Source organism: Aspergillus brunneoviolaceus, assembly GCF_003184695.1.
Source record: "Aspergillus brunneoviolaceus CBS 621.78 unplaced genomic scaffold BO95scaffold_37, whole genome shotgun sequence".
In the NCBI taxonomy this organism is placed as follows: domain Eukaryota; kingdom Fungi; phylum Ascomycota; class Eurotiomycetes; order Eurotiales; family Aspergillaceae; genus Aspergillus; species Aspergillus brunneoviolaceus.
In genome coordinates, this window is record NW_020290767.1 from 5,395 (window position 1) to 32,407 (window position 27,013).

General features: G+C 52.6%; 8 protein-coding genes across 8 annotated transcripts; 2 read left to right on the forward strand and 6 right to left on the reverse strand.

Moving 5' to 3' along the window:
• Positions 1–5,248: 5,248 nt before the first annotated feature.
• Positions 5,249–7,430, reverse strand: BO95DRAFT_453494 (P450 family sporulation-specific N-formyltyrosine oxidase Dit2; the record flags this gene model as incomplete). Its single annotated transcript, XM_025588216.1, has 3 exons — positions 5,249–5,314; positions 5,948–6,342; positions 6,380–7,430. 3 exons carry the CDS (start codon positions 7,428–7,430, stop codon positions 5,249–5,251), a joined length of 1,512 nt encoding a protein of 503 aa, XP_025441764.1.
• Positions 7,431–11,716: 4,286 nt separating this feature from the next.
• BO95DRAFT_464057 (uncharacterized protein) lies at positions 11,717–12,749 on the forward strand (the record flags this gene model as incomplete). The annotated part of the gene is made up of 4 exons (XM_025589023.1): positions 11,717–11,907; positions 11,975–12,288; positions 12,380–12,618; positions 12,681–12,749. The coding sequence occupies 4 exons, from the start codon at positions 11,717–11,719 to the stop codon at positions 12,747–12,749; spliced, it is 813 nt and encodes a 270-aa protein (XP_025441765.1).
• A 982-nt stretch (positions 12,750–13,731) lies between these two features.
• On the forward strand, positions 13,732–14,669 carry BO95DRAFT_364163 (uncharacterized protein; the record flags this gene model as incomplete). The annotated part of the gene is given in 3 exon segments (XM_025582649.1): positions 13,732–14,201; positions 14,352–14,603; positions 14,618–14,669. 3 exon segments carry the CDS (start codon positions 13,732–13,734, stop codon positions 14,667–14,669), a joined length of 774 nt encoding a protein of 257 aa, XP_025441766.1.
• A 996-nt stretch (positions 14,670–15,665) lies between these two features.
• BO95DRAFT_432218 (uncharacterized protein) lies at positions 15,666–16,376 on the reverse strand (the record flags this gene model as incomplete). The annotated part of the gene is made up of 1 exon (XM_025585045.1): positions 15,666–16,376. The coding sequence occupies one exon, from the start codon at positions 16,374–16,376 to the stop codon at positions 15,666–15,668; it is 711 nt and encodes a 236-aa protein (XP_025441767.1).
• Positions 16,377–18,346: 1,970 nt separating this feature from the next.
• BO95DRAFT_464060 (uncharacterized protein) lies at positions 18,347–19,803 on the reverse strand (the record flags this gene model as incomplete). The annotated part of the gene is made up of 2 exons (XM_025589025.1): positions 18,347–18,709; positions 19,444–19,803. 2 exons carry the CDS (start codon positions 19,801–19,803, stop codon positions 18,347–18,349), a joined length of 723 nt encoding a protein of 240 aa, XP_025441768.1.
• A 1,076-nt stretch (positions 19,804–20,879) lies between these two features.
• BO95DRAFT_432220 (uncharacterized protein) lies at positions 20,880–21,260 on the reverse strand (the record flags this gene model as incomplete). The annotated part of the gene is made up of 1 exon (XM_025585046.1): positions 20,880–21,260. One exon carries the CDS (start codon positions 21,258–21,260, stop codon positions 20,880–20,882), a length of 381 nt encoding a protein of 126 aa, XP_025441769.1.
• Positions 21,261–22,138: 878 nt separating this feature from the next.
• BO95DRAFT_464062 (uncharacterized protein) lies at positions 22,139–22,908 on the reverse strand (the record flags this gene model as incomplete). The annotated part of the gene is made up of 3 exons (XM_025589026.1): positions 22,139–22,425; positions 22,633–22,758; positions 22,830–22,908. The coding sequence occupies 3 exons, from the start codon at positions 22,906–22,908 to the stop codon at positions 22,139–22,141; spliced, it is 492 nt and encodes a 163-aa protein (XP_025441770.1).
• A 1,210-nt stretch (positions 22,909–24,118) lies between these two features.
• Positions 24,119–26,742, reverse strand: BO95DRAFT_414490 (putative C6 transcription factor; the record flags this gene model as incomplete). The annotated part of the gene is given in 6 exon segments (XM_025584315.1): positions 24,119–24,164; positions 24,178–25,464; positions 25,519–25,916; positions 25,975–26,389; positions 26,443–26,549; positions 26,623–26,742. The coding sequence occupies 6 exon segments, from the start codon at positions 26,740–26,742 to the stop codon at positions 24,119–24,121; spliced, it is 2,373 nt and encodes a 790-aa protein (XP_025441771.1).
• Between the last annotated feature and the right edge of the window lie 271 nt (positions 26,743–27,013).

The window sequence follows — 27,013 nt, forward strand, 5'->3', positions numbered from 1 at the left end:
GCCAGCAGCGGGAATGAGGGTGCCGTGGTGAAGACGATGATTTGGGCCGCAGAAGCCCTCAAGGAGGGGGGGGGGGGCTGTCTACTGTTCGTACGGCAAAACCGTAGCAAAGCTTCAAGTAGCTTGCAGTTACTTCTTTCCCGGTGCTAAGAGTCTCATATCGTCGCCTTGGCTCTCTAGCTTTTTCTCTCCGGTAAATTAGGCGAGGTTCCATGACCTCTGAGGCCTTTTTCTCTGACCCGTACTAGCGCTCGATTTGCCATGCCGGGAATCCTGCCGCGGGCACAGTACCGTTCATCTTGGGCCGTGGGGAACGTTATGCGGGGTAAAGATTTGGTGCACAATGTGAAATCGCATTTGATGGGAGTATTAAACCGGGAACAGAGGTTACTGCCTCTTGATCAGGAGGGTAGCGAGGAAGGTCATCAGGGTGAGAGTTAAATACCGCAAGCCAAATGTAGGGCGACGGCGAACAATGTAGGGTGGAGGATTTTGTCCCGCCACGCAAGCGGGGGTCATTAAAACGTAGACAAAAGGACAGTGCATCCCCGAAGACAAAACAAAGTCTAGCAACTCGATCGGATGAGTTCATCTAACCAAAGGTGGTTTCAGTGTTATTTCCGGCTTCTGAAGGAGAAGAAGACAGACCATTCAACAGCAAGGATCTTGACCGGGATGAAGCCCCCTGTAAGAAGGGGTTGGCAATGCCAGACGAGACACAAGGGATCACTTGAAACAGCTGAAGGTAGGGAGGTCGGTAGAGGCAGCCTGAGATGTCCGATCAGACGAGTAGCAGGCAGGTGCACGGGGGATGGCCTTAGGCTGCCAGGCTGTCGCTCCCCGCCTACCTTGGTGGTTTCTAGCTAGTTCTTCAGATAGCGTCACGTAGCTGAATTCGTCACTCATCCCCGTCCTTGATAGAATGAAGGGTTGGAACTGAGGGATAAGTGGGAGTCTACTGTACGATACCTTCCTATAGATTATCTACCCGCTACTAACAGTCAATCGGATTGGAATGTGTACTTGGTATTGATCCAAACCCTTCCCATCTTTTCAGCCTGAGAATATCACTTTCCGTGCTCTCGTGCCCGAAGCGCGAGGTGCATCGCCATGTAGCTTCTACCGCAGTCTCGCTGTTGCCCGGGCTTCCTCATAGAAGCCCCTTTGCGATAGCCCCAGGACGTGGCGGAATTGGCACTATGTACATATTGGTAATTGATGGTTGCAGTCCGAGATGAGCTTCTCGGAATTCCGATGGACTTCGAATATAGACAATTTTCAAGGGACTTTGGATAGGACTGTTTCAGGAATGAGAGAGTGCATATATCTATAGGCAAAGGTGAGCCTGAACCAGCAGGCTGAAGAAAAGCTCAAGAAAACCTGATTGCCTTTCAGCTTGTTTCGCCATCAGCCTCATCGGCAGGTCTCACCCGATTCAGCGTGTAAAACAAAAACCCAACGCCTCAGCATAGACAGAGACAAAATCGCAAACCACAAAAAGAGGTCGACGATATTTCCGACGGCAGAGCCGCGCCGGTGGCTATCTTGGCCTCAAGTTGTTCTTGAGCAGATTAATGTCTCACCTTGACGTTCGAACCGTAGCTCCAACGATTCGACTGCTTCTTTCTGGAGCTTGTGGCGTCCCTCTGAGCACTTTAGTTCGAAAATATTCTTTCAACTGATTCTCATTATTAGCTACTTTAGGGTGGGTGGGTTTATTTGCATCATATACCAGGTAAACCAAGCATCTTTCTCGTGGTCCAGAAGTCTTCTGGGTTCCGATCGTTCATTGCCATTGTCGGGATCGAGCGTCTATATAGATTCTATCTGTTAGACTATACAGTTGAAGTTGAAGTGATGATAACATAAGAAAGGACTTTTTTATTAGAATGTAGGCATACTTTCTTTCGTGGCTGGACCGCCACAGCCAGAAGACGTGCGCCAAGAAGGCTCCCAACAAGAGCATCCCCACGCCGCACCCGAGTCCCACACCTAGAATCTTCTCCGTTGAGTGGAGATTTTTGTCGCTTACGCATGTAAGGACGCTGGCTCCTGTGCCGTTCATCTTGGTGTTGGTGTTGGTGTTGTTGCTGCTGTTACTGCTAATAGTGGTGAAGGTGGTAGTGCGTGGTGGTAGTAGTAGTAGTAGTAGTAGTAGTAGTGGTGGTGGTGGTTATTGGAGTAGGATTGATGTGAAAACGATGTTTGAACAACATTATCGCGTAAGCTAATCTCAAAGCAAGTCCCAGTGCCACCCGGGAAGATTGAGTATCTTGCGTGCTCGATATAGATCTTCAACATCAAGGTTCTTCAAGTCCGTGATCCTTCAGTCCCCTTGTAGGGATCGAGCGTCTGTGTAGGTCTTCTTGTTAGACTGTACATGTGAAGTAGAGACCGGTGATAATAATAGAAGAAGGGCTTTTCTATTAGAACGTAGACATACCTTTGTTTGTGGCGGAGTCGCCACACATAAAAGTGTGCAGAATCAGAGCTCCCACGAAGAGCATTCCCACGCCACACCCAAGCCCTACACCCAAAACCTTCTCGGTCAAATGAAGGCCCTTGTCGGTGACACAGTTCAGACCTGTTCAGGTCACCGTGGCTCTAAAGCCGCAGGCGAAGCGTACGGCCAGAAAGATCGAAGAGTTGTTAACTGTAATGTAGAAGAAGCAAGTCCGCAGCGGACGAGATGTAACGAGTCGCCCAACTCGACAAGGGAATGGATGTCTTCTGAAAAGAGCTGGTTTCAACACCTGTGTAGAAGAATGCAGAGAGGGTTAGAAGGAGAACATACCAGTCAACAGCCATTTCCTTGACCGAAATTGAGTCCCTGTATGGCGGAATTGATGGTTTCAAGTAAGAGACTTGAGACCATCCGAGAAAGGCTTTGAGGTAGGTAGGGAGACCCGAAGGGGGAGGTTGAATTGTCGGACTGGATGAATGAAAGGCAAGTGCCCGGAAGATAACGCAGGGAAGGAAGAAACAAGGCTTCGGGTGAATCAGGGCTTGAGTAATGGGTCAGTGAATGGGGTGTCCATAAGATTTGCAAGTGTGCTATTGTGATGTCTCTCTAAGTGAATTTTAAGGATCACTACCTAGCAAGTGGAAGAAGGTCGGTCGCTTCTCAGCGTGCTCGCGACTGTATGCCTTATGACACCCGTTTGAGGGCTCAGCGGGATGTGGCCTGCAATGAGGGGCTGTCTGAGTCGGCCCCAACCAGTGCGGGGGAATCCTTCAGGTGAAGCCTACCGATCTGGTATTTTCTACTAAAATCTAGCTTTATGCATTCGGTAGGTTAACCTTTCCCTAGCTGGCTGAAGGAACCAACCAAGCATATGCTGTTTGATCAAGAACAGAGAGAACGGAATGGCAGCTTGCAGCAGTCGCAGTTGCATTGTGGTTCGGCCGAATCGACCAAGGAGTCTGACAGGTTATAGTTCGCGTATGGTTATCTGGTCTTTGGAATTGCAGTGGCCCGGTATTCGCACATCCGCAAAATAGTATATCTTAAAGAACATACGAGGGCGCCCATGGCAGTTTAGTATGCGGGGACAGTAATTATGAAATCTACATGAGCTTATAGTTGGGCCGGATAATCCAATCTGGACCCTGGTACTTGTCAAGAAATAAGCCTATACCTACCATAAAATATTATGGAGACTACGTCTAGGCTCTCGTATAGTTGCTTGCCAGGTCTAGGTCCTCAGAAAAAGAAACGCAAGTGAAACCCCATGTTGCTGCACAGATTATATACTTGATTGGCCCTGGTACATTTTCCGACGGGGGGGCATTAATCACCCGCGATAAGCGGGACGCGGGACAGAGATCCTTTCCGCTGGAAGAATGCCCTTTCATAACAAAGATTGGTCGCGCTCACGCGGCTATCAAACGGAACGTAGCATCCAGGCTGAGCCTTGCAGACTGGAATCTGGCCCATTGGCGGTGTTCCTCCAGCATGAAAGGGGTGGAGCTCATGCAGCGGCGCGGGGCATCCTAACGGGAGGGGAAACCGGCATGACCCCTCGCCTGATGACGCGCAGACTTGACTGTGATGTCGAAGACTTTCCGGTTTCCTTGAAGCACGACCGCACAAAATGCTGTCTTTTTCTGCTCCCAGCATAACTGTGGATAAATTAGCATTTGTGTCAAGGTTCGACGGCGATAGAAGAAAGATGGCGGGACGGTCGTTGCTCGTGCTGACGGGCATGCAGTTCAGAAGCTTGACAAAGCCTCGGGAGAAGCTGAAGTGTCACATGTCACATTCCCAGGGATGATCTCAACATACCGAGAGCAGTCACACAAACATAAATCCTCTTGCGCGCCCAGATCTTGTGCTTTGGAGCTCCATTGTCGAATCTGTCACTCCGCCAATTTGTTTAGCATACCATCCGAAACCCCTCTATTCCCCCGGTGCTTCAGAGCAAGAAAAGGAAGGAAAAGTCATCCCCGCAAGATCCAAATCATGGCCCCAGCATCGCTTCAAATGTACCAAGATGCACAGAGCCAGATTTGACAATTCCAGGCCGAGCTCCAGGCCGAGCGCACCAATTCCGAGAACGAGAAGAGGGCAGAGAAGCTCTTGCGCCCGTTCTACAAGGGAGTCCTGGAGACAAAGAATCCCGATGTCAAAAGTCCCCAGCACGCTTCCCTTCCCCCCTGATCCCATCCTTTGCTCTGGTTCCGGCTTTCGGAAACAAGAAAGGGGCAGACCACAGACAGAAACGAAAGTCTGACGTACTCGCCAGAACATCATGTACTCCTTGTTCCATCCAGAAGTGGCTTCAGACCTTTGTAGAGGCGGTAAATCTGCTCCCTGCGCGCGTAGGAGCTATAGTTTTAGATATAGACTGGCTGACCCTGGAACCTCGCTCGAACCACGCAGGACAAGGACGCAAACGGTGAGTTACACTGTTTCTTCGGTGTCAGAGCGGCTGAATTGGAGTGCTGACCCTTCTTTCAAGGATATGTGTCCCCACAGGAGATGATCGAAGCCGCCAAGGGCGAGAAGGAAGAGGACCTTGCCGCCTTCTTCCGCTACTCCGACACAAACTCTGACGTCAGGATCTCTTTCGCGGGTGAGGCTATGATCCCCCCTTTTGCACGAAAGCGAGGATCTCGTAGGCAAATGCTGACTTCTGAGTTACTGTGGGTAGAGTGGGTGATCATGGGCTTCGTGTGTGCGGAGCAGGAGACCGAGTACAGCCGCGCGGAAAAGAATTGAGCTATTTGTCCTCGATGATCGGTTGCGCTAGGCCTGGACGGTTGTGTCAGGACGACTTTCTGACCCGTCTGTTCGGGTGGATATCTTGTTGATCTTGGAGTTGTGATCGAGTGAAAATCGATGCAAGCAGGTGACGACGTGACAAAAAGGGTTCAATTGTAGGCATGTACTGCATGTGTAAATCATTTGCGCTTTGCGCGGCCGGACACAACTTGACAGCGTACGATGATCGAGGTCTCGTGTGACACCTTACCGGTGATATTGATGGTTTAATACATCAGGAAGTGCGAGTGAGCAATCAGTCTTAGAGACCATACATAGAGCAGTCAGGCCTTTTGCTTTGAGGGGTTGAGAGAGTGATTGCTTGCTGTCTCATCCAGCTCGGCGAAGTACTGCGCGACAGTACAATCTGGAACGGACTGGGCGAGGCGTAAAGTATTTTCCATCTCCATCGATCGGTTTCAAACACATCGAGGACAGTAACCCACTCGGGCGAAAACAGTGGGCGCGTGAAGTCTACGGTCTAAGGTAAAAAGCGAATTCACGGGGCCAATATACTGCACTTTTCCCAGTCTCTAGACACCTGATGCTTTGTCCCTCTTTCCCTGAAGAAGAACCTGCAGTTGCGAGGGCCCATGAGCACACCCTAGAAGAGACAGTACGCTTAGTATTCATAACTTGAACTGGAGGGGAGTAGGCACCCAAAGCGGAATAGCACAGCCCTACCTTGACCAACTCGAACTTATACTCGGGATCTCGCTCCCATTCCACGGTAAGAAGCAACTCGCAGAGGGCGACTTTGAGCACGGTGATCGCGAATTTACTTGCCAAACACCGTCGGGCATGGGTCGTGAACGGGAGATACTTCCCCTTGACCTGCACCGACCGAAACATGTTGTTGATCGCGACCGGGTCGCGTCCCCAACGGTCGGGGTCGAAGTCTCGAGCCGAGGGCCCCCACACACTTGGGTCCGTGTGCGTACCGTACGCGTGCCAGCCGACCCAGGTCCCTGCGGGAATTAAGCTACTACACTCAATACCGAGGCAGACGGGTTCCGTCGTGTATCGGTTGATCAGGTTGATAAGAGGCGGGTACGGCCGGAGAACCTCGTAGATGGTGGCTGTGAGGGAGCGGGAGCGCATCGAGGTCGCTTTCACCGTACCCATGCCTGCCCTGTGAAAGCATCGTGACGACCTCTTCCCGCAGCCGCCCCTGGAGGGTGGGATTCTTCCCCAGCTCCCACATGGCGGAATCGAGCACGATGTCGATGTTCTCGACCGCGGCGATGAAAAGCTGGTTGAGGTTGCAGCGAAAGTGGTACTCGGAAATACCTCCCTTTCTAAATGCGTGTTTCATTCGATGGATCAGCTTATCGTCATTGGATTGTGTGGGTATTTCTTGTTTTTGTTTCTCCACGAGAACGGCATCTTTGGAATCAATCGCTGCAAGATCCTGGATCCGGGCCTCAAGCGTGTCCACAATGCGGATGCCATAGTCGCCCGACGGCATCAGCCAAGGCCAACGCTCCAGACCCGGAACGACACCGTACACCAACATCTGCAGCTTCGTTGAGACACCGGTAACGAGCCGATGCATTGCCTCGTGCAATTCCGCACGAGATTCCGCGATCTGGCCCGGAGTCAAATCCAAGATACTGTCGGCGACGACGTCGATAGCCCAGTCCAGAGTCGGGTGTTGGACTTCTACCCCCGACCCTGGGCGGTGCGCTTGCTGCCGCAGCAGGATTTGCGCCAGCTGTTGCGAGCTTTGTCGCACGGGGTTGAGATCGAATCGGCGCTGTAGCCCCGGCTTAATGATTTCCGTGAAAGAGTCGTGAAGGGCGCCATGGGAGTCGATGATGTTGACGCCGAAGATGCGAGCGAAGGTGCTGTGGGGGAGCTTGTTGATGTTTCCGCCTTTGGCGAAGATCCCGTCGTTGCGGAAGACTTGGGCAACCAGGTCCGGGCGCGTCACCACCACGACCCAGCGGCCCCCATGCCACAAGTTCACGGCGCCATGCCTTTCGACCACTGGGCGAATCCGTCGGTCGTATGAGTCCGCTCGTGTCAGTCCGGTGGTGATGTCATAAAGCGTCTGCCATGGGGGGATGGCTGGGAAGTCGGGCGCCGGGAGGTTGTGGAGCGTTGCAACGGTATATGAGATAACGGCGAGGCATACGGCAAGGATGAATAAAATTATGACAGACATGTTGATGTCTACATCGGTGGCGTAGGCAAGGTGAAAGCAGTGACTGTAAGGTACATAGGACCTTTCTTTGGAGAAGCCACCGAGGTGCCTCCAGTAGAAATAAGTATCTTACTGGAAGGCACCCCTTCACCGCTCATTGAGCGAAGCAAGGGTGACCCGAGATGACGACGACACCTTTTGATGCCTGTCATAGGATTTGCTTCCTACGAGTCAGACCGGATGATCTACATTGCATGGGAGTTCTTATCTGTGACATACCACGACTCGGCATGGCTGCTGTCGCCTGGCACCTGGTTGGTGTATGCTGCAGCCCGGGAACCGCACTGATGCTGCTGATGCCATCAAGTATCAGAATTGTGCTTTTGGAATGTGTGGAATTTGCTTTCAGAGGTGTTTTTCTCACGGCCCGATTGAGACGAACATCCTCCCATCTTGGCGAGTTAAGGACAGGCGCTCCAAAGACATCACATAAGGCAGGCGTTGCTACCAAATCAAGAGTACGGCCTCGGTCATACAATGGAAAATCCAGCATCTTCTGTCGATATAGAACAAGCTCGCTATGTAAAATGAAATTTTTGCAAAACTGTCTATCTTTCCCTTTCACTGGTCCCAAAGCAGATATTGAACCTAAAGCTACCTCTACCTCAAAGCTCAGCAACTAAGCCTCTATGCTCGGGTCCGATACGACTCAGATCTGGTTATAAACGGAGAATCAATTAAGGAGCATACTACCAATGGAATTGTACGAATTGATGAGTCGGCTCTACCAGGTAAGTAGTTACCATGTACGAGCTGCCTACTTACGGAAAAGAGTCAATGGAACGGACTTGGAGAACAGTCCGGACAGTCTTTCCCCCGAGCGGTGTGCATTGTGTGCAGAGACCAAGACCCTTGGTGCCTCAGGCACCGGCAACCCCACCACGCTCCAAATATTCTTCTCGATCTAGGCTACTTCAATGAGCTGGCTCTTATTGACTGAATACTACAGTGGCTAAGGATATACATAAGCAGATGAAACCAGGTTACTTAAGAATCACCAAACCGGCACAATCGAGTCCATGCTCCCACTTTGGTGAAGCCGCGATCGGCTCGTATACAGAGGCGCCGATCTGCAGCTCCATACCCATCTTGGAACCAAGATCAGAGCTGGGGTGGGGAGTGCCCACCCGTTCATACGCCAACACGGGCGTCCAATATCCGCGACCTGCGACCACGGAATTGAATCTATCTGATCTCTACGGCTCATTGGGTGAGTCTGAATCATGACCTGCAGCCCCTCCCTCCACTTTCTTTCACCTCCGCCCGATGCAGCGGAACCACTCGCCCCCAGTATCAGCGGTGATGTGCTGCCTGGAGCAATTGGCAGAATCCAGGCGTGTCCGTCATCGATCATCGATTCGAACCTGATCCCCACCGCCAGCCCCTTTTTCTATACGGAGCTCGAAGTCCACATACGTAATGGGGTCGACAGTGGGGTAGAATCAAGGCCTGTGAACACATATAGAAACATGCAAATCGCGCCCAGCCGGCAGGCAATGCGTCCTTTCAGCTCTTTCTGTGATCCAGCACCGAGCCCTTCCTTCCCCCTTCATCAACTCTCCAGTCTGCCCAAAGAAACAACCCACCACACAACCATGCAGATCGACGTAGGATACCTGATCGGGTCATTCGAGCAATTCGCCAAGACGGCATCCAGGTCCGCAGCCCATGTGCAGGCCGCGGATGATGGTCCGGTCGACTTGGTCTGTCCTATCCCAAACAGACAGACTTTCCGCGAACTGACTTATCGATAAACCACAGGCGATGCGCGCCATGCTGGATGACGTTGAGCCCGAGCGGGCCTCGGCCGTCCGGGACCTGATGCTATCGGAATACGATTATTCCGACCAAAGGTTCTCCGGCGACCAAGCTGAATCCCAGTGGGTCCCGGTCGGCCAGCAGGAATCTGTGAGCCGGGCTATCTCTAGCGTAAGTTCCCACACCCGCGGTCGCATCCAGAAGTCAGGGTCATGTTTTGTCATGGTGTGCGTGGTGACTAATTGGCGTCGTCTTGTGAGGGGGGCAGTGCATCAAGCAAACCGCAGGTTTTATGGAAGCCATCCTGTCGAAAGCGAGTAGGGTTACCTCGCCGCGGGAAAAGGCGAAGATCGCGCATGTATTGCGGGAACTCCACAAGTGTGACACTGTACGTTGCCTGCCTCTCTTCTCCGGGATCTGTTGTCAGTCCCTCGGCAGTCCCGAGTCACCTCGCCTGCTTTTCTGTGTCTGAATGCACGACCCCGAGATTAACGTTCTCCTTCTTGCTCCAGGCTCTATTAGCCGGTGGCCTACAGGCATATGCTCCGACCTGCGCCAACCAGGTCAAGGCGGATCTCGATGAGCTTCTGGACTTGGAGCGTCGATGCATCGACGCTTACTGCTAAATGCGGAACGTAAGTGCAAGAGGGTCAGTTAGGTGGTAGGGCAAGGGGATTACATCTATCACCCGTCGCTAGATTTTCTGCCAGTGTCTTGATGCAGGCAACCTCCACGCATGTTCTCATCACTGTATATAACTTTCTACATTTAAATCAATAGAGACGGCAGTCGTTGACCTGTATACCAAAACATCCTCGGACCAAAGTTGAGGCCTAGGACTGTGTGGCAACCCACCAGTTAACACCTCAACCACGTCGAGACATAGAGATCCAAATGTAGTGAAAATACCGTTTTGGCGATTTCCATAGAGTACAGCGTGCGAGATCCAGGTCGCACCCACGTGATTCGCCTCCTTTGCCCTTCAACATGCTCTACTCATGTCGGTGGCGTGCGAGCGAAGCGGAGCGGGCCGGACCCTATCCACCCTCCACCGGCTCGGGGCAGGGGTAGGTTCTTCATAGAAACCGGCACAGTAGCCATCAGCACCGTCACTTCGGCCGTCAGCCCAAGTAGTTACAGTAAAGTCCGTGCAAGAGGAACCCACGCCACACGGTTTGACAGCGGACTGCGCAAGCACGGAGAGTCACAATTTCGGTACCCAAGTTTGCCAGTTGACACAGAGTGAACGGGGGCGTGTTTCTGGGAAGCGGGTTATCCAGAAGGCTGGGAGGGGAAGGTTTCGGTGATCGGTGCTAAGGAGATGGTTGGTAAATGTTACGTATACTGCAGATATGAGTACGAGGAGCCCAAGGTCCGGTTGCTTGGGGCGTGGATGAGTAGAGGGTCTAGCAATAGGTTAATAAGCCAGTTCAGTGTAGTTGAATGGACGATTGGCAGGCCCTTGATCTGCGCTCAGTCAGCTACCCGGGGCGGAGACGTGTTGTAGCTCCTATGTATGTGATATGAGAAGGTAGAAAAGAAGAAAGAAGGACACAAAGGTTAAAACCCCGCGAGGAACGAGGAGACTCGCAGCCGTGGTCGCCTGCTCCCTTCGCCGCCCAAAAGGCTTCTCTAGGGTCATTGACTACCTAGTAAGCACAGGCACTTCGTCACTCCCTTCTGGTTGCTGCTATAACTCAAGATAGTTTGGCATATTTAGGCCAGGATAGTGGTTGTTTCAGCTCTATCGGAATTTATTCGATGAGAAAACAATGTTACGAGGGACATTTCTTACCTGCCAGACCATGATGGTCGCCCTCGCAGTGCGAGCTGCTGTACAGGTTCCACGGCGTGACAATGGCCCTGCTCAACGATTGCGCAATACATGCCCAGTAATGATGGTTGTCTGGAAAGTGTTCTCATGTCGAAAGGTTACAGGATTCTCGTAGAACACCTCAAAACACACCCCCCTGCGGAAATGTGCTTGAAATGACATGGCGGCATTCTTCGCCACAATGTCTGCTAACACCCGAGGATATCTGCGAGGATATCTGCCCCGCGTGTACTGTACACGAACGGAATAGTCTGGAAGCCTCTCTGCTGGGCAGACTGGTCGTTCGAACAGGGACGCCTCGAAGCGAAGCGCGTATAGGGACGATATTGAATGCAGTGTGCTCGGTGAATCTGCACAAATATAGTGTAGCGTTCAACAGAGCTCTTCACCTCTCGACCGCATGCATTTTCCTTGGTTAGAAGCATTCACTGCACGTAGCAATACCCCCATCTCGGTGGGCTGATAAAAAAAAACCAAAGAAAAGAAATCATGAATTCCGGTCTATCTTGCCTCCACTATTGTCTCGCTCAACATACTGTCAAACCTCCCGCACACGATCTCTGCATAGGCCTTTCCCCTAGACTGCACACACCAGATAATCGAACCTACCCTCAAAAGGTACTCCTGCAAAGCAACAACCGAAGTCCCATCGACCATGTCGAGACCCCTATTGCCTAGAGGGCATCGCGAGCGCCTTTGGTCACCGATGGCCGACCTGCTCAGCGAGGAAGGGTACCGGACCCTTCGACCCGGCACGTCAAAATTCGCCTTGCTGCCCGAACAAGTCCAGGAGTGGCCAGATTTTGCGAAAGAGATCAAAGCCCTTCTCGCGCCCTACTGCGGCAAGTTCGAGCCCTTCGTCCCTGTGGTTCCCCGAGAGGTCTTTGCACTAGCGAATGAGTTGGGGTTGCAGGGCCGCCTCGTCCAATACCCTGCACCCGGTCGGCGAAGTGGCCGATCTGCTTAAGCTTGGGGTTTGCTTTGGGGACGCCCAGTCCGGTGTCAACCGGCTCCTCCTGGAAGTCAAGAAGCAGGAGAAACGCGAAGTCAAAGCAGATCTGAAGCGGAAGATAGGAGACCAGCAGGCCGGGGGAAAGCTCGTTCCCGACGTGGTGATTGCAGACACCAAGACCCATCCCATCCGGGGCGTGGGTGAGGTCAGGACACTGTGGAAATTCGAGCCCGGGAAGAAGCAAAGCTGGGAACAGTTTATAGCCGAGAAACTCGGTGAGTATGGCCCAGAGTGGTGCGGTTTTCTTTTGCTCCAATGACTTTCCTGCATGCTAAACGTTGACTGTGCCGTTCCAAAATTCAAAAGGCCAACCCGCCAGGTACATGGACGACCACTGTGTGCGGTATGGATTCCTCACCATCTACGACAGGACATGGTTTGTGAAGCGGGTCAATGACAACGAGTTCGCCATCTCGCCCCCCATTCACTCGAAGGCTCGCTCCTCAGCCACCGAAGTCTCCAAGAGGGAATGCTTTTTGGCATTCGCTCTTAGGGCATCCGATGCCGCTGGAAGCAAGTACAGTCGGAGATCCGGTCTTATTCTGGTAATTTTCAGCTTGTTAGCTACCCAATCCTAAGGTAGTCTCGATTCTAATGATGTGAACAGACGCGCCGCGGCCGCCGGCAGCGGGCCTTACCCGAGACGGGCCGCAAGGCCATCCAGCGGGGACTCTGAGACGTTCCAAAGATGACCTGCCTCGCCTTTATCTTTTGAAGTCAAATTATGGTAAGGACTGCAGAATATGGTCCAACACAGGTGGGGCACGTTCCGCAGAGTTGAATAATTACGAGCACTTTCTTCGCATCCTGTGGCCGTGTATAGCGTGGAAATAAATCGAACAACGTAGACTGTAGTCTGCTCGACGTTGTCGTGAAGTACAGTACATCTAGGTTTAAACCATCGGGTAGAACAGCCTCTGGGGCGGGCGAGGGCTCTGGACTTCCCGAACTTCTCCTGTCTGCTATGAAAAGGTAGGGAAGGATGTTGTGGAAGACAACTGACCGAATATTAAGTAATGATAACTTCTACCATTGTTTGTAGCATCAATCGCCGCGATGGATTGAAGGTGTTCCTTCACGAAAACCACCAGGAATATACGATCGGGCGGGTCATACGTAACTGTCCATAAGGTACGGTATTTTGTGAAAGGAGGAGACCCCTGGGTGACTGAAGGGATTCTTACATAAGCACAGCACCAGGCGATTCCTCGAGGTTTTCCACGGTTCGGTGATGGGATACGACAGCGTGCAGTGAATACGGTAGGCAAGTAGGTTCCAAGTTCCAGTTCCGATGTTGGTCATCCTGATGGCATCATGGATGGTGACTGTGACTCATGCTGTTAATGGCCCAACATCGGCCACGGGATATAGGGCCTATCCTGCAGTGGTGGAAACAACCTTCTCTTTGCACTTCATCTGCACTCGAGCAGATACAGACATCCAGCGACTACATCGACAAAGCTACTGCCTCTTTCTGTGACTGGCCTTGCTTGTCTGCTTCGTATATCGCTCCCCCTTCCAAAATCAATCTCACTCTCAACTCACTCTATCTATCCTTCATCCGAGACTCACACCTCGTCATCCTTGCTCCCAATCCAAGCAAACCATTAGCTCTGCTGGCGAAGAACCCACGCGTCGAACCTTTTCCTCTTCCCAACATGTGGAGCTTCAACCTGGAAGGACGCGTTGTCACGCTGGGCGAGCGGAAGCTCCATGTTGAGGAACAGTTGATCGAAGTCCTCGACCTCGAACTGGGCGAGCGCAGCCTCCTCCTCAAGGCCCGAAACCTCGAAAGTCAGGCCCTTTCTTTGATCCGGATGCGCTACCAGCTGGACCCGAGGGGGCTCGACATGGACACCGAGGAGGCGAAGCGGGAGGTGCGGGAAATTGCGGAGAACGAGTTCCTTCACGAGTGCGACGCTGTCAAGCTGCTGGGCGACGCGGGGCTGGGACCAAGGTACGCCGACCACTTCATGTGCTCGCAACCGACCTGGATGCCCTTCCCCGGTGGATATGGCTACGTCCTGGCCATGACGGTGCCTCCGGGCGAGAACCTGGACGAGATCAGCGACGAGCTCACCGATCGTCAGCTGGACGGCATCCGGACGCAGCTGGCGCGCATTCTCGAGTAAGTTTGGACTGGTTTCCCCTTCTCTCTCTCTCTCTCTCTCTCTCTCTCTTTTTTTTTCTTTTTCCCTTTCCATCACGAGGAAGGAACTTCGTATCTTGGCTTGAGAAAAGATATGGATATGACAGATTCCCCCTTTTGCGCATACAGGTTACTGCGGAAGAAGGGCCACAAGCTGGTCGATCAACACCCGAGCTATCTGAACTACGACGTCAGCACCAACAAGCTCTACCTAGTCGATCTCACCCACCTTCGCGGCACCGACCCGGCCGGCAAAACCTCGTTTCCGATTGACGAGGAGAGCCCGTATGTGGAAGCGTTCAATATCTGGCGAGCACCATACCGGAAGCCTCAAGAGCGCCCGAAGGAAGCGAGCACGGCGCCGCCACGATCGGGGGACAAGTCGGCCAAAAAAGCCCCCCTCGTCAGCCCACCAAGAAGGAAAATCGGCGCCCATGGAGACATTGAAATTTTCAGACGAAATCGGCGAACACGCGAATACTAACTAGATAGGAACGGCGCTGGGGACCTTTGAGGTCTTTATCTTTGTTGCTAGTTGACCTTCCATACTGTCGCACCGCAAATCCAAACTGCCAATCGAATGAAATCCGAGTTCTATTATTGAGCTAAGGAGCCGAAACTCAGCCCGCCTAGTCGGGCTGGCTCTGAAGGTGTTTTTGTAAGCTAAGAACCCGCGGGATGGGCAGAGTTAGGGCTTTCGGCCCTTGCCAGCAACGCAACAAACAGTAAGGTCACCACCCCTTCCTTTTCGCACAGGCATACTTGCACACGCCCAGAATCTCAACCCCCTCCGTATGCACGCCCCGTCGAGTAGCTGGCCAGAATATATACATGTACACATGGGCGCACCTCGATGTCCTGCAGTCGCGGGCGCTTGTCCTCCCCCCCCCCCCCCGGGCTTCGAGTAACTGTATCTGAAGTATCATGAGATTCCTGCATCAACGATCCAGGAACGCATATTCCCGCCTTGGGCGAGGCCTCGTTCCTAAGTGGGATCGACTATCGCCCGCAGCGGGCGCGCGTTGCCGAAAGAATGGAGCTGGGCTAGGGTCGACGTGGCGATGAAGGCGTTAGTTCATGGATCTGTGAGTCCTGTCGTCAGCGGGTTCGTGTACAGTATGGATTGCTATCCGCGGCGCGGCCAGGTCACCATGGTGGCGGGGTGTGCTAAGCGGAGGTTTATTGGTTTTCGGGCCAGTTTTGGGACGAGTGCGTTTGTCGACCGGGTCGGGTGTGATGCGCCGTTCGCGGTGTGTGCGATCGTGATTGAGGTGTTGGCCGGGTCTGGCGTCGGGTTGGCTTTCTGGGAGGCGCGTGGGTGCACCTCAAAAGATATCGTGATTTTGCGTTTACGTCGTTTTAGTGATGACGGGATGTTAAATATGGATGAGGGAGATATGATGATATTTCAGACAGCCTCTTGTCACAAGTGGTCTTCCACACCTATTCCACCTTAGCACCGGATTGATATTTGACATACTCGTTCATCCCACGCTCAGGCATTGCTCTATGGCCGGTATAATGCATGTAGTAAGAAAAATACGGCTGAGACGGGTAATGCGGGCCTGGGGCCTGAAGTTCGCGATTCACTTTCTCAGACTCGCGCAAATCAACCCTAAGTTTGGTCCTCTCCTTAACATGCACTGCGTTTTGAATAAGGATTTGTTCGTTGGTAAACAATGCAGGATCAACTGTATTAGGATCGATCAAGAACTCTTCATCCTCCGCAAGTACTTGTCCTGCAATAGCGGAAGCAACCATTTTAGTCCGTGAAGTCTTTTTGAGAAAGCGGAGTTTGTTGGTGGCGGTCGCTTTGCGAAACTGACTCTTCTTGGTCCGTAGACCCTCAAAAACAATTGGGGCACGCCCCCTAATGCCTCCACGCCGTTTGTAAACCTCAGGAAACTTTTGGTTCAACTGAATCTTCTTCCAATTTGTTCCAATAAGAGACCTCGGGTGTTCAGAATCATAGACTAACTCTCCACAGTAGGTGCGCAAAGCACGATTGTAGAACTTCGCCCGTACGAAATCTTGATGAGTGAAATACTTTTTATACTTCTTCCGGACACGGGGAGGTTGCCAGAATAAAGCTTCCAGCTGTTGTGCAGTGAGACAAACACGGAGGCATAGAAAGGTACAAAGTAGGGTGTGCATTTAAGGACCCACAAAACACGATGTTCGAGCCAGATTCGGCTCAAAGAAGATGGCCAGATTATCCGCATTGAGGAACCTTATCTTTCTAAAAGATCCTTTCTCCAGTCAAGTCCGCCTCTCGTAACAAATATCTCAAGACTCGTCACCAACTCCCTGCTCGTCTCCCACCAGCATTGGGATAGTCTCATCCATGTTGTTGCACAGATCGTTGACTGCCAATCTCAACTTCCGAAGACCGGTGGGGCACTGGCACAATAGGAGTGCCTGCCTGAATAATTCGCGTGTCTGGAGCTCATCTGAAAGGTTGAGCGCTTGGCTCATGATCTGGTCCACCGTTACGGACAGATAGCGAGGATCCAGCATCTCTTCGATGCACGTCTTCTCTTTTATGGGCCGCTGCACAAATATCTATGAGAATGGACTTGGTTGAGTTGAGGTACGCTATCACTGACCCTGCGTTGGGACTGAGAGGGTCGGCTCGGAGCGTCGGATGGATCGCTCACTTGGCCCATCAAGCCGCCTTTGCGGTTCACGCAGTCTAATTAGGAGATTGGTTCTGATGAGAGCGTGAAGATGATGGATTCAGCTATCTGGCGAACTATCTAATGGGAGGCAAGGCCCTCCACAGATTCATTTCCAATTCATGGGTGAGATTTACAAAGAAGTGACCGCATACCAGGCATGCTTTGCTCGAAATGGCATCTCGAGAGTGTATTGGCTTTCCCCTTTTCCGGGGATGCTCGGCACGAGTTCGAAGCTGCCCAGTTCCTCATCGGAAATTGGGAGATCAAATTCGTTTTCGGAATCAGAATCGGCGTCGTTCTCATCCCATGTTGCAAGGTCCGCCGCTCCACTCAGCGCGAGGACCCGATGTTAAAGCCATTGCATCTCTAGCAAATTAAACGAGAGAAGTGAGTGATCCTGTTGGATTATCCGGGCGGAAGGGTAAGATTTTGCCACAGGTCGATTGTCTCTATGTCCGCTTGGCATCATTCCATCTTGGGATTCCAAATGTCTGGAAGGCATCAGGGATATCAGGGCGCTCGAAGGACACATTCCTGGTAAATTGACATTTGCCCAACAGGAATAGTTGCACCCCGGGAGCGGGTTTATCTTGATTGACATCTAGCGGCTTGAGGGCAAGCATCGCCGTATCCCACATACAGTGAACGGATACTCTGAGGGTAAGACGATTGGCACAATACTCAGTGCCGCAACACCCTAGTACATCTTCGTGCGAATTTGCGATTCTCTCTCAGGACAAAAGTACTCTAGCACGTCCCGGAAATACCTTTCACGCGAGGAATCCCGATCGCGGCCTAATCTATAGGGGTATATATGCACGGAATCGACGAGTAGGTGGCTTGTAGCACTTAGTATCAGACTCATGATGAAAAGCGACGGAAAATGTGCTCACATGTCTTCAGGGCAGATAGGCAGACCTCACTACCAAACCATGTTCTCAGAATGGGATCGCCTTCCCGAGCTCTCTGAAGAATGACCTCTAGATTCTTAGGTCTGCGAACCATAGACAAATCATGGTCGGCGGGTCTATGCTGATCTACAGCATTTGACTCGGCTCGGCTATCATGCGTTACCTAAGAGGGTCCAGAAGCTCATCAAATAAGCCTTTCTTGTATTCTATCATGTTGAGGGGTGGATGGGTTTTCAGATGAAGGTGGATCAGCTTGCTAGGAATGGACTTCTGTCCACCCTCACATACGAAATGTTTTCAAGAGAGTCAATGCGACTGCGGGATAGACTGTGGAATAGAATGAAGAGCGAGTTTAAGAAAATTCGAAAAAGGCTGTCTTTTGCTTCACCCTGCCGCGGAGGAAGCTTCCTGCGGTTGCCTTTATGACCGCCATTCAACCCGGGAAAGCGCCATGATTGCATAGGATTCGAAACCACCGGATAGACACGTGTGAACTCTAGCCCAGCCGCCTTGCTATGTATCTTTAGCTCAGGCTCTAAAACCGACCAGACCCTCCCCGACTCCTTCTCCATCGGGATCCAGAATCGCACAGTCCCGTGGGGCAGTGTGTCCTCCCAATAAATGTGTCTTCCTCCTGGGCCCCGCGGGCTGGGTCCGGGAAGGCAAGCAGCCGGTAGTTCTTGTCGGGTCGCAGGAGCAGTGCTAGGAGATAGAGCCGGGGGTGCAATCGCAGATACTGCTGGATCACACTAAACTGCATGTGGCTGAGGTGCCGTGCGCCCCGTTCGTGGTGCCGGTAAATATCTCCCTCCTCGTCTGCACAGGCTGACAGGGGGCCGAGTAGCTCCTGAAGGACTGACGTGCTAGCCTCGGCCGGACGATCGGGCTGAAGAAGCAACTAGAGGGTCCAATGAGTCAGGCTATCCGTCAACGGGCATGGAGCAGAGCCGACACGCAAGGTGGACTCCAATAGCGTCATTGCATGAAACCCGTTTGGTGTGACGTCTGCATCAGTTGGTGTAATGATCGGGCACCGCAGGTGAAGCTAAGGCACTTTCCCAACGCGAAGAGAAGCATCCTATCCATGGGGCTGTCGCGAAGTAGACCGTTCTCCGCTTCTTGCTGGCTCTCTGGCAGCAGGGTTGTTCGATGGCAGCATTGGATTCACGTCAATATCGTGCCGACGACGGAAGTGACATACTCGTAGCGGCAACTTCACCCTTCCGCGGCGATTCCGATCGTATACAAATTTGCATAGCAGAAATGTCATAATCAAAGTCCGCCAGTGCGATGTCTGTAGCTATGCTAAAGAACATTGTCGATCGTGTACCATCTGTTATACGTTAGGGTCCTTAGGCGTCAAGGGATAGACAATGACTATCATCTATCCAGGTGTAATCTGCTGGAAACTGCGACTGTAGTTCGATTACCATTAACTTGTCCATCGAAAGATTGAAATAGAGAGTCGTGGCTGCGACTGCTAACGCAATAACCCCATCCTAAGAGGCGACCAGATCTAACAGAATTCCCAAGAAAGAGATGCATGGCCAACAGCCGCAAAAGATCGATTGTCCAGATCAGATGACGGCACATTTCTAACAACAAGCAAGGCGACTAGGAGGGGTCGATCACAAAGCGTGGGACATGCTTCGGGTAGTGATCAAGCATACCGAACAGCGTTGGTGACGATTGCTGTAGAGTGGCGCTTTGAATATACGACCACTTACCCAGGTAAAACACCGATTGACTCGCCCTCGACGTCGTTACATTGAAGCGCCGCTTGGACCTTCGGAATTCTGGTGTGTTAACGTTCCTTGACAGAGAAACAATCACACACTCTGCCTCGGTACCCTGTGATGAGTCAACCGTAAGTATGCGCGGCTTTCTTGTCGCGTTGTGGTAGCGATTGGCGAGATCGGCTTTAATTTTGGCGACCTGGGCATTATACGGCGTCAGGATTAGAACATTAATACGTCTGGCCGAGAGCGTCATTGCCAGGTCTACGGCGAGACGCGCCTCCGTCAGGCTGAACCATAACGAGGACGCGTCTCGCTGCGCCTACGCGTCGATATCTAGGAATCCGATATCTTGCTTGATAAGCCAGCAATTTTAATTGAAGCGGACGGTGATGGGTGAGGCAGCAATGTTGCCTCCCCATGTGCGCGGAGAGGGAAGCTCTGAACTGCTCCCTTGTTTGCATCTGGGCCCGTACATGTGCTCTTGCTGCTACCGCATATCAACTGCGGAAGTCTGACAGTCTTTTGTGATCAGTCTTTCAAAGGCCGAATTATTCCACGCCTCACTGGGCAGAACGTATGGTAAAGGAAGTGCTGGAGTGAAAGAGGGGTAACCGAACGAACGGAATGAACGGAAATCAGCAGTCCGAAGGAGATGTGTAGAGCGAACGTACGAGAGTACGAGCAACAAAAGGCGTAGTCGAGCAGTTAAAGGTAATGGTCGAGTATGTCGCGTATAGCTATAGCGGCTCGAGCCCAGTTTATCTCATCCAGTCTGGCGTATAGCTGGCGTATTTCTCTTGTGTTGGCCCGTTCGCGTCTCCAACGTTTTCAGTGACGTACACGTTCGGACCGACAGCATCAGGAGCGACGTCAGGACCGATAGGAGCGACGTTGACAGTGTCCGGAGGAGCGACATCGGGGGCGACATCAGGAACAACAGGACAGACGTTCGGAGCGACGTCAGGAGCGACGTTAGGAACAGCACGAACGTTCTGTCCTCGGTACATCGTTCTAGGTGGTAGTGGTCTGGATTGTCTCTGTCTCTGTCTTCCGAGCCTGTCCATTGAGGGTGGTAGGTGTACTTCTCGGTTCTGAGAAGGTGATTCCCAATGCCATGGCGCCAAAGGAATGTCCATAGCTGGATACATCACACAGCGATGTCATTCCACTTGGGCGGTGATTCGAGAGGCCATGAATTGCCGCCTCATTTCCGCTGGAGACCGAAGCTCTCAACTCTCTGCTCGTAGAATATCTTCGACGTCGCCTCGTGGATTACTTTCTGGCTTTGTTATTGGATGTTCAGTGTGCAGGCCTCGTGGGCTTTTTCGATCAGTCTCCCAAAGGCCGAGTTGTTTCATGTGTCGAGAACCGGACCCGTCTGCCATCACGCAGCGATGTCATCCCACCGGTGCGGGTGATTCGAGAAGCCGTGAGATGCCCGCCCAAACCGCGCGGGAGGCCATGACTCTCCACTTTGCCGTCGTAGAATATCTTGGAAGTCGCGTCGTACATTGCTTTCTGACTGCGATATTGGAGGTTTAGGCTGCAGACGTTGTAGTCTTTATTGATGAGCCTCTCAAAGGCCGAGTTGTTCCATGCCTCTCGACCCCGGGGTGTAAAGTACAATGATGAGGAATTTAGGGTAGAGCTACCTCGCAACATCTTAGGCAGGTTGAGTGGTGTAGTGACCACGATGTCGACCTTGCGCATGATGATGTTCGACAGCGCTCGATCGGACTTCATTTAAAGCAGTAGTCAGAGAGGGAACTATCCAGATGTTTGATCGAGAAAGATGTTCTTGAATGAAGGGGGTGGGAGTGGACAAACCGGAGCAGACTCTGATAACATGCTAGAAGAAACGTTTTATGTTTTACAGACATTGTGAGGCTTGCTAGAAGTCTTTGACCATCGGCTCAGGAGGTCTGGGTTCGAAAGAGGAGGATGAGAGTAATGGTGAGAGTGATGATGGAGAGGATGGATGGAGAAGGCCGATGGAGAAGGCGGATGGAGAAAAAGTGGAAGACTTGGGAGGCAGAAGGAAGAAGACAGAAGGAGGAGGGAGGAGGGGGTATATAAGCCCATCGAAATCCATTCCATTGAATCCAATGCAAGGGCAGTTCAATTCACGTTACCTTCAAGTCAAGCCCTATCAACCTAAGGAGCCCGCTAGACTCAGCCCGCCCATTGTGGCTGGCCATGGAGGGGCTGCTAAGACGATCGACAGCTTGGAGTGAAGCACAAATAAACAGGGTTATAGTGAAGGCTTTGGCTTTGTATGGTTGGTAGCTCTCCTACAATCGATGGCCATCTTATATTCACTAAAGTCTCTGACTCAAGTTTCGGCCCCCTCACCTTTCCACTACGCAGCAATGTATGGGAATTCAAGCCGCAAATCGGTATTAAAGCTATCATCTCGACCTACAGCCCTGAGGCGAGTAGCCGGACCGCTCGCTCAGCGCCCGCCACAGCCCAGGTTCACAGTTCCTCCGTAGTAGCCTCGTCTACTGCACTTACCACATATACCAATTCCGACAGAGACCCTCCAAGAACAATAATAGAAACTAGATGACCCCTTTTGTTGCCAACGTTCACACCGAGAACCCTGCCACCGATACAACCGGTATAACAATGAACACAAGCCCCACCAGAATCCCCTGCTCGAAGAAGCCCATGGAAGTCCCAGGCCCCTGTCTGGCTTTGAGCAGTGGCTTGACTACCTTCTTGCTCAGCGCTCCAAGGACGTGCCCTTTCTTCAGCCCACTCTTCCCTGCCTGGATCGTGGTGATCATCTCCGGCCGCGGGCGCGAGAACATCGACGTTGTATAGCGACGCTCGACAGGGATCACTCTCTGGTCCGTGGCGAGTGCAGGTCCGACTGCTATTGCATCAGCCATTGATTGTTCGGAGCTATGGACAAGGAAGAGGGGCGAGAGTCACGTAGCATGGGTGGGGGAATGTGGTTGGCTAAGGTGGCATGGCTATTGATTTGCTGGCTCCAGGAAATGTCGCAGAAGTGCTTCCACGAACTTCTGCTTCGCCCATACGTTGACCGCGACAATGCCTGGACGATGCGGTGACCCACCGCCGTAGGCCGCACACGCAGCCCAGATCTGTCGGGCGGCGTAGTCCACATCAGCGGTCCGATCGAAGAGAGCGGCGCAGGGCAGGTCGGGCGTCGCGCGGACGCCGGGGGCAGCTGCCAGCTGACCTGTTTGGTCCACCATCAGCGCGGAGACTGTCGTGCAGGGCGGCCGCTAGTTGCGCTTGCTGGAATCGGACGTTGGCCATGCCATGCGGCCGTCGTGGGCGGCGGCAGGGAGGCGCGCCACTTCAATCGGGGAAGCCATGATCTCTGCATACGAGATAGCTAGAATGGACGGAGGTGATGGGGCAGCTGAAGGAGTCGAGTCACTACATGCTTTATTGGATTTCTTGCACAGCGTGAGTTGTGTGTAAGAATCGGGATGGGGTACTTTCCGATTCGTTCTTTCCCGCACCGGAACCTCTCATTCGGACGTATACATAGCTTCGTCCACATTCTCCGCAACAAACCTCAGAAGCTCAAACACACATCAAGACACAAAGCACTACGACCAAATACCACTTCAACATGCCCACACAAACCCAAACAACCCCATTCACTCAGGCTCACCAGACCTACAACCTCGTCCTCACAGGGGCCAAAGACCCGCCCCCCACCCCCCCCCCCCCCCCCTTTCCTCCGCCTGCAAAGCCGACAGCCCTAATCTCCGCGTCAGTTAGCCGGGGGAGATATAACCTACCGACAAGCTCTACTATTGTTGCAGTAGAAATTTACAATCTGGGAAGCCAATTGGACCTTTGTCCACTCTATCATTCGAAAGCTACCAGTCGACTAAAATGCTTCACGACATGAGCGAAACCTTCGTCAAAAGCCAGAGCCCTCGCTTGACCGATGTACGCACAGGGGGAGGTTCCTTGATCTTGATGGTTGGTTCGGTTGGTGTAGCTAACCAGGTACGATTTCTAATACATGAACAAGGGTGTTGGGTTGCATCGGGTGATGTGGCGGCATCACTTGAAAAGAGGGGCCGACTGTGTCTGGGAGGACGAGAGCCACGAGAGTGGAGAAACGATGCTGAAAAACAAACTTGAAATAGCTAAGATTTGAAAAGACAAAAAGAACATACAACAGAAGGGATTCGCTGGTGGTCACCCACCCAACTACTAACCTCCCGGCGTGTGGCTTAAGTACGGCTGAGCGGACGGGAAGCCCTGTTTTCCACACCCTGTGGTCGTATGTACTTATGCCTGAGAATTATGTGTTACACAAAACAATCAACGGTTTCACGAAGACTAGTTACGAAACATTGATCTGGAATGGCTTATGCACGAGGCAGCTGTGAAGACGCTTGACTAGAAGAGACGACAGAGTTGTGTCTTAGCCTCAGTCTCGCGGAATGAACTATAGTCTATAGACCCTCATATTCTATTACTCCCGGTATGGTTCACCATGACAGCAAGGTAGGCATGGGCGCTCGAGCGAATTCTGGGCGAACTCTTTGGCGTCAACCAAACGAGTGAATGAACTACCCAGGAGACGAACGCGAGGCGTGCGTCATACGCGTACCAGGACTAACGCTTACACTAAGAGTCGGCAAACGGCGAAGTGTCCGAAGCGCCCATATCAAAGGCGCTAGGGAGATCGTCTCCTAGTGTACCAAACGGGACATTTTTAGGGAAGGGATCGCAAGAATCCAGCGGTGGCAGGGGAAAGTCCAAGAATTGCCACTGCCAAAGGTCGTCTGGGCTGACGAGACCATTGGAAAGAACTGGCAGCACATCCAGATCTGGAAACCCGTCGGTGACACTACCATCGACAAGTGGTGGTAATGGGTTGAATGGTGAAGAGGGCTCGAATGGGGGTTGCGGATGCGCGTGCCCGGGTGCGTTGGCAGGATCAAGGCCTTTTCGGCTCAAGGCTTTCAGAATACCCGCGACCCTAAGTCTCTTTAGGTTTGTACCTGCCAATTGTTCTCCGCGAGTACTTCCAGCGGCTGAACTACCGTCTTGATCGTAACTGTCTTCTTCCTCAAGTTCCATCAAGGCTTCCAAAGCAACAACGCAGCGCTGAGCGGGCCCTTCGGCCTCTGACTCTCTGTGCGGATTGTGGAGCGTCGATGGCCCGTTCTTGGCGTTCTCAGCTCGTAGTAATTCCATCGCTTCCCGGATTTTATCGCGAGTCATCAGTCGGCTAAGCTGTTGTGCGCTGGCACTATTCACATTATCATCTGACCTGGACGTGAAGATCAAGTCCAGTATCAACACCACCGCCGCGTTGAAAAGCTGCATCTCGCTGGTCGACAGCGAGCCACAGACCGTGCATCGCGCGTGGATCTGACCCTGGGTACCGATAATATTCTGGGCCAGAAGCTGACAGAAAGTACGACCGATCGACGATGAGATACTGGGCCGATGCAGTCGAAGCAGTAAGCTCCACAGTTGCTGATGCAGCATCCAGCGTTGTACGGGGATCGCCGCCATTGGACTCCCGGTGGCGGTAAGTCCGACCGTGCTTCCCAGTCGGAAATACGCCGGCAGACCAGCAACATATTTTTCATATTGATTGTTGAGATGTTTGCGCAATCTGGTGGATCGAATGGTCATGTCGGGCTCACGTGTTGGTGAATCCCATAGCTCGATGGATTCGCGGACAATGCCGGTGATTTCGAGGGCGTGGAGAGTATACGACATCATGGTGAACTCGGATCGAGGCCGCTCTGCAATCAGTCCATTGATATCCACCCGCGAGGTTGATAAAGAGAGATCTTCGTCATTGACGTGCAGCGGCATCCGGGTGTTGAATTGTGATGGTTGGATGGTGTAGTAGCCGAGGGCCTGTCCGCGAGACCAGTCCCTTTGGACGAGTGCCCACCTGTACGAGAATATCAGCAAAGGACTCGTGCTCTTTCTTCTCGGCCAGCCCTACCATATCCGAATACCTATTTCTGTTCGAATATGTGGCGGTTCTGCCGGTCCTGTCGTGTGATTTTCGAGTGGTGCTGAACATAATGCAGACGCGTCCAACTTAATATCCCTCAGCCGGTGTAGACCAAGTCTGCGAGCTCCTGAGATCGCAGTGACCAGAACCGCGTCCAGCGCCAATGAGTCCTCTTGGCTGTCGAGTAGGAGCATGACTGCAGCCTGTAACCCAGCGATTGAGCCACAGAAGAGAGACACTCCGTCCTGGAGACAGCGCAAGCCTAGAGCCCTCCATGTCTTGACACGCAAACAGGACGATCGTAACTCTTCCACGCGCAAGGCCGACGGCGTAGGACTCCATCCCAATATCGAGGGCGTAGGATGAAAAGCAAGACCGAGCACAAGCTGACAAGCAAACAATAATGTGAGCATGGGGCTTTTGTGTCAGGTAGACTCCACCTACCGCCAAGAGGTAACAGCCCAGTGTCTCCATTGTGATTGCGCTTGCTATCGCGGAAGCCCGTTCGTCTGCTGAAGCGAGATTCAAGCAGTTGCCGAACAGTGCCGCTTGCGCCATAAATGTCGGAGTGTGCACCACATTCCCCAAAGGGCCCTGGCAGCGAGTGACGAACACCTCAAAAAGCACGTGGATTACCTCCCACTCCGGCAGTACGTCGACGATCTCTCGGATCAAGGCGAGCTTCTCGCCGTGTCGCTTAGGGTCTGTAGCGGACCAGTACCGATTCAGAAAATCCGGGGCGACCGACATCGGGGTTGCCGCCACAGAACTCGAACGGGGAATTCCCTCGACGAAATGCTCCAAGAGTTGAGCTGTCTCTTCGGCTTCCAATTCACTATCTCCATTCGCTGGCAGACTACTGCAGGCGTAAGCATTGTTTTCATAAACCTTGGTTCAACAACGGTGTCTCACTGCTTGGACGCTGTCTTGCCTCTGTGCACGGTTTTGGACCGTTTAGCCCTCGGGTGTCGCTCATCCTTGGTACAAAGATGGCCAAGATCACGCTTGACACATTCCACCTGTAAGAGGATTGTAAGCCTCCAGCGTCAAGGGCGAGTCGATTGCTCGCGCGTGGATGACGTGGGCACTAACACAGGGTTCTTTGCGGTCGCATTTTAGCTTCGCGGCCCTACAACGGGAACACGACAGCGTAAACTTGCGTACCCACGAGTGCGAGCCCGGGGTAGCCTTGCTGCGGTCGTCATCAACCATTCTGCTCGCTCTCCGTGATGGTTAGATCAGAGACCAAAAGTAGGGAGAGGGGAATCGCTCCCTGGAATGCTGCAGCCGCCTGCACCTGCCAGCTGACGCGAGGTTAGGCGTGATTGGGTTAGGCTGACCAGTTGACAGCGCGGGACTTGATGCCACGGACCATGGGGTCAGGTGATCAGCCGATGCCGGCTACCAAACCTCTTACCCTACCTATTACTAGGTATAATCTGCCAAGCCAGGGATCACCCGCTCGGACTCAACTCATATAACC